Raw genomic sequence first — 12,435 nt, 5'->3', positions numbered from 1 at the left:
CCTAATTTATTTATTTGTGGGCTTTCTAGCAATCCTACGGGTGAGCTCCAAGTACCAACTAGACAGTCCAGGCTGTATCTTTTCTGTGAACTTTTAGACCTACAAATCTCACCCTTTAGCACTTCTTCTTCCCCCCTCTTTACTCACCTTCCCTTCCCTCTGTGATTTCACCCTTTTCCCTTAGTGTTTTCAGTCTTTTTCTAGTGTTTTTCAACCCACCCTTCTTGTCTACCTTCCCACCCCTTATATAGTCTCTCTTTAGTGGGGTACTAATCATTATCATTTCACCAATTCACATGCATTTTCACCTTCGCCAAAATCCCAAGAAATCACCATGCCTTCTAAGGATTCTCTTGAAACTTGTTCTAGATGCCAAATAGCGTTCGGTAGCAAGTTCTCCAAAGGCACTAACAACTCCTGGCAACCGACTTTAGTTTAGTCAATTCTTCATCAATTTCCCACCATCTCATCAATCGGTGGTAGGCTGAGCGCTATAGAATTCCCCCGAACGATGATTTCTATGTCCCAATACACGTGTTATCGGGTTGAGCCCACTCCAACTAAGTTTGAGGTCCACTTCCCTCTTATGGTTGGTTTTGGCTACTTAGGCTAATCTTGGGCCTTAGTTAAACGGGTCGGTACTAATTTTCTGGATCTAAACCCCCCACACTACCTTATCATAGTTTCTTCATAATTATAAATAAAAATAAAAATATACCTCAATTAATGAGGAAACTTGATTGTTTTTACGATGACTATTGTATTTTATGAGTTTGAGATCTATATATTTGTTAATAAATTCATATTTAAAGAAGGCACTCTTAGCTCAAACTTATATTTTTTTTTTTCCATTTTAGAGAAGCTAGTTCTAACAGACAAGGAAGGCGAGGGCATGCTGGTGATGAACAAGGAAGGGTTGGCGGAGCTGAGAGCCACCGGGGTGGCATAGCTTAGCGAGCACAAGGAGTGGGCGGTGCACTAAGAGGGTGGGACCAGGAGAGCAATGGGAGTAGGACCATGGTGCCAAGCATGAGGATGAGGATGAGACACGTGGCAAAGACAGAGCTGAAGAGTGGGGAATGGCTCGATGAGGCCCACAACAATCATGTGCAAAGATGGGATCGCGGAGGTCGAGGTTGACGAAGAGGGACAGCGTATTGATAACGTGGAGGAAGATGTGGCTGGAGATGTTAACTTGGCCTTGGAGGCTTTTGAGGATGATGGGGTTTGTGGCGAGGCTGTTCAAGCTTTGGTAGAGACTCGTAGCTATCACTTGGAAATGAACTCATTTTAACTAGCTTTGCATTGCACCCAATGTGACTGGTTGCATAGGTTTACTTGCTAATGCATTCTTTTCTTTTAAGTCTGTTTTTCTTTTCTTCTATGTTTAATGCTTCTGTTTTTTTGTTGTTGGAATGTAAATGGCTCTTTTCTTTTTTTGTTTGAAATAAAGACATTGAGTTTCAAACAATGACCATTTTTATTTATTGTTCAAGGGTTTTTAATTCTAGTGTTATTATTATTTTTCTAAGTTTTAACCAATATAATCCAAGGAAGTAGCGATCTTCAAAACCTTTAAATTGGACCAAGCAGTAATGGCTGATGTGATGTTCGCCACCATATTTTTCTAACTTTTTTATCAGGTCATATTGTTGGAATTGCCTTTCTCTGGACTTGCTTGGTTAACGCTGAGAGAAAGAGCGAGAGATTGCCAATAGAGTATGTGGTGGACAAGAAAAACTCAGAAATGGATTTAAGAACAAGTGTTGAGAGTCAAAATCTTATAGATTGTATAGAAAACCTACTGGGCTTGCTTTTCCTTTCTTAACGGACCTGGTTAAGATATTTGTTAATGAATTAATTTAAGAAATTTTTGACGCAATTTTTATAGAAAATATAAAAAATGGTAAAAAAAATCAATTACTTTTTTTTTTTATTATAAAAAATTTATAAATTCTTTTCTCTTTTGTTAACTTTTTTTCTTACAAAATTGAGAAAAGTTAACAGTTACCCTAAAGGCATTGGTTTAAAAATTTTTTATTAAAAAAAAAAAAAAAAACTAATTTTTTTTACAGTTTTTTATATTTTTCATTAAAGCAGTATCAAAATTTTTTCTAAAAATGTCCATCAAAAAATGCTCTAAGGGCACTCATTAATGCCAATAGTTCCTTGTGTAACATTGCAGTAGTGCTGTAGTGGCTAGAGATTGGAGGGAGAAATTGGTATATGCGGTTTCTACGAAGTTAAATACCAACATCCATGTCCAAGTCAAAGCAAAAGCAATCCTTTGGGCGGTTAGTTTGGCTAGACAATTGAATGTAGATCAGGTGGTGTTTGAAGGGGATTCAAAGGTGCATTGAAGCTTTGAGTAAGTCAAAGCCTGTCTCACAGTGGCGACTTGTCACTTTTGCAAAGGATGCCCTTCGGACCTTTGGAGCAATCTAGCTGGAATTTCAATGCCTAGAGGCTAGAGCTGGAAATTTGGCTGCCATAACTCAGCAAGATGGTCCATAGCACATGGTCCTTCTTTTGTAAATGTTGTTCAGGATGAGGCTGGTCTCTCTTAGTTTAGGAGCCTCGCCTTTTTTTGTGCCCTTCTATCCTTTGTTTCCTCATTTTTTCTGTTTTCCCCTCCCCTGTTGGGGCTGTTGGTGTCTAATAAAATATTATCTTTCATAAATAAATAAATAAATATATATATATATATATATATATAAAGGGGGGAAAGTTACAAGAGATGGGTGCAAAGAGCCATCTGTGTGCGGAAATGTAAAAGATACAGGTTACAAACTCTGTAATGTGTGCGGAAATGTAAAAGATACAGGTTACAAACTCTGTAAACTGTGTTACAAAATAGAAAAGCCATCTGATTACAAGACTAAGGGTTGTAATGAGAGGGGTGGATATTTGAAGTGTTTTGCTAGATGAGCTAAAAGACTTCTGGACCTAAATTTGGGCTTCCAATTAGACCTACTTCAGACTGGAGAGGAGGCTGCCTTATATAGAGGAAGGGAGCATTGGATACTGCTGAAGACTGCTGGAAATCCGGAAGGTGAATTGCTTTAACTCGGGTGAATAATCATTTCAGCCGAAAGTGCACAGTAAAATCGTGAATTTCTGTCGGGGTACTGTAGAGTGAACAGTAACGGTCACTGTACATGAATAGTGTTTTGTCCCCTTGCTTTTCAGAATCACTGTTCAACTTTTACTGTTTGGTGAATAGTGGCTTGTCCGAGTACTGTAGCTGTGCAGAATCTTGCATAGTAACCGGGTCTGGGAACTGTTCCAAATAGTGACTGGTGCTATTTGGAGAATCTATTCAGAACTAGGGAATCCAATAATGAAGCTGCAGAAACTGCGAAAGAGGCAGGAGAAGTCTGTTCTGCTGTCTTTTAACTTTTCTGCAGGAATTGCTGGATAGGTGCTAGTCCGTATCATAATACTCCGAAGGAGGACTATGATTATAGTCGTGTTCATGGAAGGTAGCGAACTGGTTACAGACGCCACACCAATTCAGGGCCTCATAATCTGGTGTTTTAGCAATGAAACGTCGTGGATCATTATTGTAATTAATCCATTGGAGGTTCATGGCTGTTTCAGAATATGGTTTGGTGGTGAAGACAGAAATTCTTCCTGTGCTACCAACAAAATGATAATTTGCCCACAAGTCTTGGGCAACAGTGAGAATCTCATTGGTGAAATAGTTACGCCAACAGTCAATAAGGTTATGAGGTTCTTGGAAAGACAAATAAGAATCTCCTTCAAACCAGGGACCTTGGTAGGTGTAACCATTGATGAGAACAAGGTGTCTCGAGGGAATGACTGTCATCCAGTTGTTACCATCCCATTGTGGGAGAAAATCACTACCAGAAAAATCTATAAAAAAATTAAAAAAAAAAAAAAAAATCATACTTACTCTGAATTCCAAAAGGATGGGAGATCCTAGTCAGGCTTTATGTATGTATAAACTATTCCCAGCTCCAAACCCAAATCCTTACGTACCATCTTCAATCAAAACAAAAGAAAAGCTATCTGCTACTGCTATGGCTAAGGGAAGTTTGTCTACGTCAAGGCTATTGAAGCCATATGAAGATAGACCCGTCATTGTTTTCAATGGTTTCAACTGGTTCAAACCACCTTCGGCGATGGATAATGGAGTCACTGAAACATGGATAGAATAATGGAGTCATTGAAACACAGATAGAATGGTATTCCATTGAAGTACCAGACACAGACGCAGAGCAAAAGCAAAAGCTCATTCCGTTTTCGGTAACAGAGGTTGAGGGATTGAGTTACTTTTCAGTTTTAGACTCATCTATCTGTTGTATTAGCCATTACACTACACTTTGTACCAATCAAGTTTGGAAGTTAGACCTTACCAGTTGTTTAGATGGTTGGCAACCTAGTCCTTCATCATCAACTGGTAGTAGAGTGCTCCCTCAAAAAATCATCTTGAATGGAAAGTTGTATTTTTATGAACTTTGTAGCAGTAACATCTATTTCCAATGCAGAAAAACTTATGCCCATAATTTAGATAGAAATACTATTTTTACATCTATTACATATGAAAAACAGAGCAACAATTTATGTCATAATTGTACCCAAAAAAATTGTGTTCATCCTTAAATTAAGATAATCCTTGGTCATATCAGTGGTTATATTTCTGCTAGCAAGAATAGTTCCAAGAGGCAAAGCTCTATAAAGAAGCTGCCACAAGAAAACCACCAGTGTAAAGGAAGCTAAAGAGACCAAGGAAGTTTCCAATTAATTTTTATGAAGTAGCCCTGCTGTGGCCACCACCGCTGCCCAAAGCACCGCCATTGCCTAGGTCATCCATGGAGCAAACATTGGAGTTCTTCTCCTCCTCCTCCTCCTCTCTCTCACTCTCTCTATCTGTGTAAACATTTTGAGTAATGAATGAGCATGAGAAAAATAAGGTGCCATTAAATAGGTCAGTTGACGTGGCCATTAACAAATTTTTAGTGATGACATGGCTAGTGGTGTATTTTTCAACTATTAGATCTCTTATAAATCAATAGTAAAAAAAAGCTGTACCTGTTAATAATAAAAGTGCATCTTAGTTTTGTGGTTTTCATGTTTATCTCAGCACACAAGACATATTTTTGTGTTTGACATTTCCTTTCAATGATGTTTTATTATTTATCAAAAACAATAATAATTCAAAAACTTTTCCTATCCTAAAATCGCACATGCATATGACAAATACTTCAAATCTGTCCTACTTCATTGGAACATTAACACCTACTAATGATATTAACGCAATTTTTTGTTTCTTCCACTGTTAATTACGATCAATCAGGATTCCACTGTTTTAAACTTCAAAAAGGAAGCATAATTTCAACTACTGCTACCTGTTGGACTAGAGAATATTTGACAACAATATTCTATCAGAAATAGCAATGGAACTAAACATTACTATGCAGGCCAATTTACGCTAATGGGTTTTTGAATGGTCAATGGCGAAAGTACCAAAGAACAAAATTGCTTAGCTATCTGAAATCCTCATTTTGAGCACATTTCGGAGTTGCTAACTACAATGGTATACTCTTAAATACGTCTCGTTGCTACTTGTAACATTGATAACACCTACAATGTGCACAGAATTGCTGGATATTCTCAGCAATAATAACAAAATCTATACAAAATAAAGTAAACAGTACTCAATGAAAATTTTCCCAAACATCAATACACATTGTTACCCACAATTACCAAACATAGACACAAACAGCTAAACAATCCTCCTGCCGGTAGACAGTACAAAAACACATCAAAATTAATATTTGGAACCTCCACATTCTCTCTAGTCCCTATTGATGTTAATTCAATTAACTGGTAGTGTATAAACTAATATTAACACTGGGTTAATAGTCATTTTCCTTCCATTTTACAGCAACCAGACAGAGGCTAAAAAAAAGAACCAAACAAAATGAGACACAAAGCAAAGCCAATATTGAACAAAATCAAGTAAACAAAAAAGTTAATCATTATTAAACTTTATGTCCAAAATCCTAACAAATGACAGTCACTATTTGGCTGCTGAGAAAGCCTAGGAAAAGAAAGAAACAAAGGAAAAAAAAAAAAGGCGCAGGTGAAAATTTAAACTCCAAAATTGACTTAAGTTAGAGTTATTAGAACAGGGCCAAGGATTAGCAAAAGGCAACCCTAAGCCTAGCATTCTGTGCTCAAGCAGTAAATTTGCTTATAAGAAATGCACACTGAAAAGAGAAAAACAAAATCAATAAGATTGACCTCAATTTAACATTTCCAACTATCATCCCTCAAATGCAATTTAGCTAACTTCACCCAATCATATTGAGAGATTTCTTAAACTCAAGGATGGAAACAATTACAACCTTAGTTTCAGCATCAAAAGTACTAGCTAAAGTTATATACAAATTTAGCTATTCTAGCTGAAGTTAATTTTCACAATGATGGTGGTAAAACTGAGAGTGATATAATAGCTAAAGTTTATTTTCACATTTACTTACCCCCATCAAGTAAAACCAAGTTGTGAAGGTAAAGTGTGAATGAGAACTTACATGAAAGAGGAATGAAGAAAAAGGGACGACATAAATGAAAAGAGAGAAGAACAATTAAATATTGTTATGTGAAGAGACTGATTTTTTTTTCTTTTTAGAGGAAATTGATGTGAATGCTCTAATACTATTAGATAATCTCCTAAAAATTTTAACATTTAGCCGAAGTTGCTTTATTTATTTTAAAATTTTAAGGCCTTGTTTGGATTTTAGGAAACTCATATCCCATTTCTCACAAAAACTGAGTTTTGTTAACTCATATCTCAAAATTCGTGAGCCCCACATACACAATGTTTGTTTGGCTTCTTTTCCATATGTGAACTCAGTTATCATATCTAAAAATTGTGGAATATGGGATATGAGTTTTGGAAACTCCACCGGGCTGTTTTTTTTTTTTTTGAGTTTTGAGTTTTGTTCACTCAATGGCATTTTGTGTAATTGTTGGACTGCTTTGGGTCCCACAGCAGTGTTTAGTCAAATCATACAGCAGACCACTGAAATAAACCAACGGCACTTTTCTTTATTTTCCCAACTACCTTCAGCCCAGCCCTTCACTACACCACTTTTCTATCACTTTCTATTTTCTTTCTCCCAAACCCACAACACAGCAACAAGTCTGAAGCGCCGCAGCACAGCACGCACTGATCTCTGAAGCGCGTCTCTCCGCCGATCAGTTTTGCTCTGTCAACTGCATTTTTCTTTTCCGGTGAGAATATTCAGCCCCTCCATCTTTTGGGTTTTATTTTGCTATTTTTTATTTTTTTCATGTTCTTCCATTTTTTGTGTTGTGTTTACTGAGAACTTGAGGAATGGCTAGGAATTTATTTATGCCTCTTTTTTTACTCTCTACTCAAGTATAATACCTATTTTTATGTTTTTAATTTTTTTTATTTTAGAATTTTCTGGGTTTGTTCCTCTGCTACAACCATCGTGAGTGAACAGAGGCATCTTTGCTCTGCCTTTGGCTTGGGGAAAAAAAAATATCTGTACCGAGGGTTATGGAAATTTCCTGTACAATGTTTGCCTTTAGCTTGTTCCTCTGTTACTCTTTTTTTTTTTTATTTACGGTATTATTTAGAACCAAGAGTCATACGATGCATGTTGTAGTGCCTCTTTTTATGTTTTTAATTTTTTATATTTTAGAAGTTTCTGGGTTTGTTCCTCTGTTACAGCCATGGTGAGTGAACAATGTCTGATTTGCTCTGCCTCTGGCTTGGGAAAAAAAATATATTGCTGTACCGAGTGTTATGGAAATTTTCTGTACAATGTCTGCCTTTGGTAATGATATTGATTTAATGCACATTTCTCACTTTAGACAGTAGGTTGGTAATTTTTGCTGAACTGTATGAGGCATTTAAAGAATCTTAAATTTAGTTTGTTTAATCATCATTTTTTAAGAATCTTTTAGATTGTAACTATTCACCTTAAGTTAAGACCCCTAAACACTATTGCCTGACTTTGATTGAATACATGGAAATGTTTCTTGTTTATATTATATGTGATTGTTACATGATCAGAGGTTGTTGTTAGATGGCTGAGGATTTAAGGAGGTGGGACGATGAATGTGTCGAAGAACTTTGTGACATTGTCTTCGGCCAATGGATGTTGGGTAATTTTGCAATTGGGGTTCCCTGTGAGCCATTGTGGGATGTGATCACAAACACTCTCAATGCTCGGACGGGGAAGGATTTCCGTAAGAGGCAGGTTGCTGTGTGCTCAGAGAGTGGAGACGTTGCTGTGTGCTCAGAGAGTGTTGAAGTTGGGGAGAGAGTGCTTTTGTTGTGGAAAGGTTGTGAAGAGAGGAAAGAGAGAGCCAACGCGGGACGGGCTTGTGACCGTTCTGTGCACCTGTGCTAGGAAGTGATTTTTGTGGGACCGGTGAATGACATAAAGGTGAGTAATGGAATTGAAAAATTCATTGAAATGTTTCACCCAAACAGCCCACAAACTGAGTTATAGATATTTGAGTATTTTTAAGTGAAGAGTGATGAGTTATCAGTGATAAGTGATGAGTGATGAGTAATAAAAATTGAGTGATGAGTGAACAAAAAAAAAAACCAAACAGGGCTAAATCTCTAAAAATTCTTTTTCAAAATTTAAAGCCCTTTTGTGGGCCGCCATTTTTAAGACGCTCGACCCCAAGGCCTATGTGCGAGATTGGGCTACTGTCTTATTTGAGTTTACCTCATTTACTGTCATCTTTAGGACTCTCTCATACACGTGAAATTCTATATGGTTCATTCATGGCTAGGTAAAAAATTGTAAAGCTTGTAAGTTAAAATTCAGCCCAAATTTGAATTTTTTTTGCCCAATGATCCAGGGCCGACCGTAGGCCTTGGTCACTTAGGCCTAGGACCCCTTAACAGAGAAAGGCCCCAAAGAGGGGAATAAGATTGCACATTATAGAAAAACTACAAAGGAGCTTGCTCATCCTTTTTTCTTTACTTTTTGTTTTTTTTTTTTTTCACATAATTCTTCTAGTTTTCTACTTCGTGTATGAGCTCCTTCCCATATGTGACCCAGCTCCGTATTGAATCCAAAATCTAAGCAATTCTATTATACAGTCACTCAACGTGGCAACACCATAACTCATCAGCACTTGAAATAAATTATAATTTGTATTAATAGATAATAAATATATGCACATTTATAAATAAATCACAATTCAACTAGTCCACATCAAATCTCAAAAAAACAAAAAAAAAAAACAAAAAAAAAAGGAAAAAATATATATATTGTAGACAAATTTGTTCAAAAGAAAAAAAAGAGGACAAACCTTACATGATTTCTCTAAATAAAATACTCCACTTTTGGGCTTACTTAAATCCTAAAATTTGATTGAATGAGTTTACCTCCACATTGATGCCAATTAGGAAAGTTACTGTTAGTAATATTTTTAGGTCTATCAAATAAAGAGCATTCACATCCTCCTCTTTCTATCATCTTTTAGACAAATTATTGATTATATAAATTAAAAACACCATCTAATTAAAAAATCCTCTCTCTCTCTCTCTCTCTCTCTCTCAAAACACAATTAGTTAGGAATATTTACTCCTTTCCATCTCAAATCTTCACTCTCCTCTTCAAGTATACACAAAATATCAGTCTGTATTTCATAAGGATGAATAGTGATTTAAAAAGAGATTTATAAACATAATAATTATTAATGCATGAGAGAATTGGTCATGGAAAAGAGAGACCCATTAAATCATCCATTTTTTGAAATATTTTTTCGAAAATTGAAAAAGGTCAATACTTTTTCAAATTTCAAAAAAAAAATTCAAAAATAAAAATGATTGTGTACTCTTAAGACACATGTTAACAAAATCAATGAAATAAATATGGTCATGGACCCATGCATATGTGCAATGAAATAAAGCAGTCCTTTTTGGATTTTCATATCACATATTGAGATGTTACTTCTTATCCTAAATTGTTAGGCTTTATTTATTTTTCCTTTATTTTAATAGAAGGGGCTTTTTTCATTTTGGATGTACCAAATTATTCAAAATAATTTTTTTAACATGCTCTATAATTTATTTAAAAAACCAATATAATTATTAATAAATTTTAAATAAATGATTTTTTTTTCCTGTTGAGAAAATTAAATAGTTGTGAAAATTTATATATTTTTATGTAAATGATATACATCAAATGATTTCCTTCCAAGGTTTGATTTTAAAACATGAATAATAAAATAGGACAGAAGGACTATTTATCATAAGAAATATCTCTTTAAAATATAAAATTTTAATAAACCCAATAGTTATTTTATATATTTTTATATAAGTGATATACAGCAAATGATTTCCTTCAAAGGCTTGATTCTTAAAACATGAATAATAAAAATAGGACAAAAGGACTATTTAATATTTATCATAAGAAATCTCTCTTTAAAATAATAAACATTAATAAACTCAATAGATAAAATTTAAAAGTTTTTTTTTTAGAATCGCTTACCATAAAAGTTAAAAGTTAAAAGTATTTATTACTTGGTTAAAATAATATGATAAATCTTTATTCGGTTTTCTGTCAAGCTAATTAGGCCCTTTACCATGATAGTCTTTTCGGATCTGGGTTTACAACTCAGTTTTCTTTCATCACCCATGTGAGAGGAGCAAACCTGTGAACTGTGAAGGTAAAGTGTGAATGAGAACTTACATGAAAGAGGAATGAAGAAAAAAGGACGACATAAATGAAAAGAGAGAAGAACAATTAAAGCCACTTGGGATATATGATAGTAAAATTGCTTATAAGTTATAAATCATCATTATGCCATGTATTCCAAAAGCTTGGTGAGGATGGCTGGCCGTAGGTTAGAATTGCCTAAAATGTATCTGGAAGTAGATCAATCAATGAAAAGGGGTGTAATCATCCATAATCTGGGATATAAATTTGGAAGGTGTTTATACTTCCTCCAATGTGTTCTCCAACAACTAATTTTACCCCGCTTGTTCAATGTCCATGTATAGTTCATGGGTTATTCTTACAAGCTACGTAGAGGTGGTGCATTTATATTCTTACATTGTATTTTAATTTGTAAAAGTAGAAAATGATAGAGCTTGCTGATTTGCTATCACAGTGCAAATATGTGGGGTGCAATAACATCATTCACAATAAGATGTACTAGAAGCAGGAAATGTTAACATAAGAAAATGACAGTATAACACTTAGAATTAAGGGGGGATGAGGAGGAGTGTAAAATTGTAAAATGCGAAACAGAAAGCAAGAACTGATTTGAGAGAAAACAATTACACTGAGTTTTCTTATCAAAATGTTTATAAGCTCTTAATTATACATTAACCGTTTGTTCTGTATTTATACACAAAAGCAGGGGCTAAGCTTGCCGCCCAAAATCCTAACTAACTATTTAAAGAATCAACGAATCAGCTAATGACATGTGGCAAGTCTGTAACAAACTTTTGCTAACTAATTCTTAAATGAAACGGTGCGTTTCTCCTTTCCTTTCTTCCTTGCCGTTTTGTATTTACATCCTTTGCTCTTGCTGTCGTTTTGCTCTTCCTTATTGTCTCTGTTGCTGCTGTCGTTTAAGTCATCTTCAACACTCCCCCTCAAGTCCAATGTCTCAGACTTTGTGGCTTGAACTGAGCTGTTTTCTTTTAGAGACTTAGGCTGGAATATATCTTTCAAACCAAGTTTACTTGAAAGTCTTGTAAATGCTGTCATTCCCAGAGCCTTAGTGAAAATGTCAGCTACTTGGGAATTGGTTGTCACATGAAATGTTTTAATCTTACCTTCCAAGATCTTGTCCCTAACCAGGTGGCAATCAACCTCTATGTGTTTGGTTCTCTCATGAAAAACCGGATTAGCAGCTATGTATAGAGCTGCCTGGTTATCACAGAACAACATAGCAGGTTTGTGGTGATCAACTTTCAAGTCTTTGAGCAGCTGCATTACCCAAGTAATCTCACAGGCTACACTAGCCATTGCTCTGTACTCGGCTTCTGCAGAAGATCTGGATACAACTCCTTGCTTCTTGGACCTCCAGGATATTAGAGAATCCCCCAAATACACTGCATATCCAGTGAGAGACCTGCGAGTATCAGGGCATCCAGCCCAATCAGCATCACAAAAGGCCTTGATATGTAACTCTGTGTTGCTAGGAAAGAAAATTCCTTTTCCTGGTGCAGCCTTGATAAACTGAAGTACTCTGTGTGCTGCTAACAGATGTGGCTCTCTAGGCTGTGATACAAACTGACTCAGTCTGTGTACAGCATATGTTATATCAGGTCTTGTTAAGGTTAAGTACAATAACCTTCCTATAAGTCTCCTATACATCCCTGGTTCATCAAGCAAAGCTCCCTCATACTTAGACAACTTAAGATTTTGTTCCATGGGAAACTGAACTGGCTTACTC

General features: G+C 35.7%; 1 protein-coding gene and 1 long non-coding RNA gene across 2 annotated transcripts; both read left to right on the top strand.

Annotated features, from left to right (window-relative positions):
- The first annotated feature begins 751 nt into the window (after positions 1 to 751).
- On the top strand, positions 752 to 1,439 carry LOC136063950 (F-box protein AUF2-like). The gene is made up of 3 exons (XM_065765003.1): positions 752 to 919; positions 955 to 1,135; positions 1,176 to 1,439. Exons 1-3 carry the CDS (start codon positions 752 to 754, stop codon positions 1,292 to 1,294), a joined length of 468 nt encoding a protein of 155 aa, XP_065621075.1. The 3' UTR covers positions 1,295 to 1,439.
- Positions 1,440 to 7,105: 5,666 nt separating this feature from the next.
- LOC136063957 (uncharacterized) lies at positions 7,106 to 8,539 on the top strand. Its single transcript, XR_010625606.1, has 2 exons — positions 7,106 to 7,263; positions 8,088 to 8,539. It is a non-coding gene; the product is annotated as an uncharacterized LOC136063957 (long non-coding RNA).
- Positions 8,540 to 12,435: the final 3,896 nt, after the last annotated feature.

Source organism: Quercus suber, unplaced genomic scaffold (assembly GCF_002906115.3).
Source record: "Quercus suber isolate HL8 unplaced genomic scaffold, Cork oak 2.0 scaffold_600, whole genome shotgun sequence".
Classification (NCBI taxonomy): Eukaryota; Viridiplantae; Streptophyta; class Magnoliopsida; order Fagales; family Fagaceae; genus Quercus; species Quercus suber.
This window is presented reverse-complemented; position numbering and strand designations above follow the sequence as displayed.